Raw genomic sequence first — 5,000 nt, 5'->3', positions numbered from 1 at the left:
ATTGATATGCATAAATTTAAAAGTAATCTAAACAACATCTTGCTGTACAACTCACTTAGGGTGCCTCCTATAAATTTGGCACCTAACCCACAGTAGCCCTTTACATCTTGGTGGTAATGTATCTTGTTCAGGGTGAATTAAAGAAAAACAGAAAATATTAAGCCCAATACTTAGTGATAATATTTATCTTCATTGAGAAAATTATTTTCATTAAAACAACAAATCAAATATCTGATCCTGGGTATGACTTTAAAATATTCAGTGATTAGGTCCCATTTGGAGGCTGTGGCGAATGTGGAGTTGCTCCTTAGTTACCATTGCTCCCGGCTCCATTTTGGCACCTAGTGGTAATATCTGTTAGGGGATCTGGTGCTACCAGGTTGAGCTGTCAAAAGATACTGGCTTTCTGACCAAAAGTGCACTGAACATTAATGCCATTGTTTTTTTTTGTTTGTTTTTTTTTTTTTTGCCTTTGTAAAACTTAACCATGTTCTGCAAAGGTAATAACAAAAGCTATTTTTCTACAAAACAATCAAACTCCATAAATATTTGAAAATATAAAAACTCAAAGAATAAAAACTTTTAAAAAAAAATATTTAAGCTATTAAATACCTAAAAATGGTTGATATGCCATAAAATATATCTATCATAATTTTTTTTGTAATAAAAAGTTAACAGTAAGTTTTTAGGTCTCCAAATTGATAAAACTATTTATAAATGTATGTTTTTTTTTCATACTTACTATTGAATAAAATAAATCTACTTCAAAGCTAAAACAAAATAACTAAAAACAAACCCACAGCAGAAGATTAAAGTTATGGTTAAATAGAACCTTGGTGCTTATAGAAATGCCTATATCTTATAAAATGGAATAAATTTAGATAATTAAAATATAAAATGAGATGACCTAACAAAAATATTTTGTTATAAATTTTAGCTTCAATTCCTGATGCCAAAAATTTTGCTTTAATGCAAAAGAATTGCCAAATATGTACTCCTCTCCCCTTGAGAAACGTCTCTGGCCTTGTAAATCTCGGTATTGACATTGATAGATGAGAAAATTTTGCAGTCGTTTTGTTGGCTTGCTTTCTTATTTCAAATGGATTTTTTTTTTTTTTTTTTTTTTTACAGTTAAAGCCTTGTTACATCATCTCAAATTACAGTCTCGTCAATCAATGGACGACAAGCGGCCATTTCATATCCAAGCATTACGGAACCTGGGAGATTTTTATTTAGAATTACAATGGGATTTTCATAGTTGGGGTGAGTCACCCAATTCATTCATATTTTATTTTTAATTTTTTCAAAATTATTTTTTTCTTGTTCTTTGTAACTTTTTTTTTTTTATTTTTTTATTTTATTGGATCAAAAATTCCATTTTCTGTTATTGTTGTTAGCTGCATGTTAACATGTAATTTGAACTGTATTTCACTTGAAGAATTATTTTATTGTTAATCATTTCAAATATACGTTTTTGACAAATTTTGTTAAAATCATTGGAGTGCTAATGTGATTGGAAGAGTTAAAAGTGGATGGAGTAAATTCAGGGAAGTTTTATCATGACTAACTAGCAGAGCGTTATCACTGTTGACCAAGAGAGGAGTCTAATGAAGCATGTGTATGCAGAGTGATAATGTATGGAAATGAACTTGTCCAATTATGGTTATGGATTTTTTTTACTTGGGAGTCACCACTTATCAAGGCCCAAAGGCCACACGAGGATAAGGGTAAATGAATGTACAATGATAGTGTAGTAATCATTAATGGTGTAAATTGAGTAGAATTTGATTATTTATGGGGACGGCTCAACAAAAACTTGTTTACATTGGATTTGAAGGCTACCATGTTGTATTCAACCGGGAAGCAGGCCAGCAGAACAGTGTTCCACAGGTGGGCAGTTCTGGGAAAGAAGCTTTATTCATGGAATTTGCGTGCGATTTAGACACATAGAGAGTGGGGAAACCGTTTATAGTGGTTGTAGCTAGTTGATTGTTTTTTTTTTTTTTTGTTTTTTTTTGTGAAAGTTTGGTAAAGGGGAACCATAGATTGAAGTTCAGTCAAGCACTAGCCATGAAAATAATAATAGAGCAGAGACAGGCTCGCAATGTCTCTTCTGTGGGAAAGAGATTGCAGAGAAGAGAAAAGGGCATCACCTACTAGGTTTTAAAACCGGTTTTGAACTATATCAAGGTTGGATAGGGTGTGTCGAGCAGTTCCTGCCTAGATGTGGAAACAGTACTCCATTTTGGGTGTACCTGGCTTTTATAAAGGATATGCATTGCATGGAGAGAAATGATATGATGGCTGTGTAATGCAAGTCTTAAAGGCAGGTTTAGTTGTGATGACCTAAGACCAAGATTAAATCTCGACAATATAGGGAGATGTGTACAGAATAGGAACTTCCATATTATAAACACCGTGAAAGAATGGATGAAAGTTCTCCAATTAGTAAATGTAGTGTGGAAGTCAATTTTTTAAAGTCCTCTAACACATACTAACAACCAAAAATGGAATTGAGATAAAGAGAAATCAATAAACAGAGGTTAATTTGGAAATCTTTTTAAAGCTGTCCAATGTGTGGACCTTAAACCAAATATGATGATAAAAATATTAAAAATAATCACCTTTTTTAACCTGAACACCTGTGCCAGTTATGGCTAAACTGATTTGAAATGATAGTTTTTGTTGGAATATCAAAGTTAAGCAACTTTGATCCTGATTTATTCTTATATGGGTGACTATTTGTGAATATCAGGCTATCCTTTGGGCCGGGATCAAAGTGTAGTACCTGTTCTGCAGATGCTGCTCTTAAGATAATTTATACCAGTCAATGGAGGGGAAACCCTCTATACTGGGACAATTATTATTTTTGGTAATCAGAGTGCCCCCTTTTTGCCTACTTTTAGGGGAGCTGGTTTTTACCCCACATTAAAAATGGCCTTGTGCCTAATTTGCTTTGGTAGGGAAGCAAATAAATACAATAAACTCCATCTTGGAGAACAACATAGCTCAGACTTAAACATGGAGATATCCTGTCATAGTATAATATAGACCATCCTTGATGCATTGTGTTATTAAACAAAAATCAGGAATAGGCACTGGCGCTACAAGTCTGCAGATTTAAAGTGTATATAAGACCACCTTTGTTTTATACTTGTTTCCGTAGTACTTACCAACAAAACAAACGCCCACGTGTTTGTGCCTTGTATAGGCATGCGCGACAACAAAACTTGGATTTTTATAAGCGGAAGTCTCGAGGTTGTCAGGAATCTACAGGCGCATGCGCAAGAGAAGGGATTGAGATAGTGGTATAAAAGGCAAGTCGAGTGAGAAGGTTGTTGTCATTGGATGTTACAGTGACGCGTGCGTTAGCAGGTGATTAAGAGGCTGTTTTTTTTGTGTGTCAAGTCGCGCACCTCAGTGAAGATCATATAAGTCGTGCACCTCGGTGAAGGTGAAGGTCATAGTTTCATGTAAGGCCCTTTCCTTTTGGCTAAATTTCATATATATATATATATATATATATATATAAAATTTCATGTTATCTATAAATTAAAAACTTCACAACCTTCTCTCTGAGGTTAGTCAGTATGATGAAAATAACCTTCATTTATCCTTCGTAATTCTAATCAAGCTATGCCATCTCCACGGCTTATTTAAAAATCTATAAAGTTGAAAGTTAATTCGATTTTTATCAAAAGTTTAATATAAATAAAATTAAATAAAATCACTTTTTTTTTTTTTTTTTTTTTTTTGTACTTGGGGAGGGGGGGGGTCACTGCGTATCAAGACCGAAAGGTCATTCTGTGATAAGGGGTTAATGAGGGTCAGGTAGACGGAGAGACAACACCGTGATGATCTATAATGGTGGAACTTTGGTATAGTTTAATTATATAAGAAGACAGTTCAACAAGAATTTATTTACATTAGCCTTGAAAACGACCATATTATAGTCAGCTGGGAAGTAACCCCATGGTATTGTGTTCCACTGATAATTCTTGGAAGGAAACTTTGCTCATGGATTTTTTTATTTAGTTTTAGGCGCAGATACAGAGCAAGGGAAATTGTTGACTGTTGTTGCAGGTAGACGAGTGTTTGTTGTAAATGTTTAACTGGGAAGGAGGACCATAGATTAAAGCTCAGTCAAGCACCTGCCATGAAAATAACTTTTGAGCAGAGATAGACTTGCAAGATCTCTTTTGTGCTAAAGAGGAAGGTCATTTTTCTTGAAATTGTTGTAAGTGTAGAACTATTTGAATTCTCCTTGATATTTTTATGTTTTTTACTTGATATTTAGAAATGAGAAGTATTACTTGACCTGATTGACGTACAAAAGTCATGAGATTCACTTCATGATACATTTACAGTTAAATGGAACTAATAATAAAATACAGAAGTAGTAAATAAAATGTTTTTATTTCCATGCATTCTGCTCATGTAATCTCTTCCTATATGTATTAAAAATATATTTTTCTCATAAAATATTTTTTTTGTCCTTCTTCATAAATTTACCTGTGATACGAGGAAAGAATCAAAATAGCTGCATCACTCTTGAGCATTGTTTTTACTAATGAGTCATCACTTATCAAGGCTAAAAGCCATTTGAGTAATGAGATGGGTAGATTTCAATTGAATGATGAGTAAATTTTATAGATTTATGAGAGAATTGGAAATGTTGAATGGAGTGGATACAATTTAATGATTTATGAGGATGGTTTATGACAATGTTTTTGAACTGACTCATTAAAAAAACTATTAAAATTGTTTTTCTTGAAATGAACATAAACTTAATGTATATTGCAGTTGTTTATATTAATCAGATTTCCATATGGATCCTTATTACTTGACAAAGTACAATTTTTTTTCATAGGTACCCTGAATGCTCCTGTGAACCCCAGGGTTCCATATGAACCTTAGGTAGGAGTCCCTGGTGTAGATTGGTCAAGTGAAGAAACATGTAATGTAAAGTTCTGGTAGATCGGGATACTTAGACATCTGTT

At 33.3% G+C, this 5,000-nt stretch overlaps 1 protein-coding gene across 1 annotated transcript in view; it reads left to right on the top strand.

Moving 5' to 3' along the window:
* The window catches only part of LOC145279623 (ankyrin repeat domain-containing protein 13C-like), a 219,796-nt gene that overhangs the window by 140,565 nt on the left and 74,231 nt on the right, over nt 1-5,000 (top strand). Inside the window, exon 4 of the mRNA XM_080130834.1 lies at nt 1,132-1,263. Within this exon, the coding sequence (XP_079986960.1) occupies nt 1,132-1,263 (132 nt within the window). The remainder of the gene's footprint in view (nt 1-1,131; nt 1,264-5,000) is intronic.

This window comes from Euprymna scolopes, chromosome 7, assembly GCF_053919585.1.
Source record: "Euprymna scolopes isolate OS-2025 chromosome 7, ASM5391958v1, whole genome shotgun sequence".
In the NCBI taxonomy this organism is placed as follows: domain Eukaryota; kingdom Metazoa; phylum Mollusca; class Cephalopoda; order Sepiida; family Sepiolidae; genus Euprymna; species Euprymna scolopes.
This window is presented reverse-complemented; position numbering and strand designations above follow the sequence as displayed.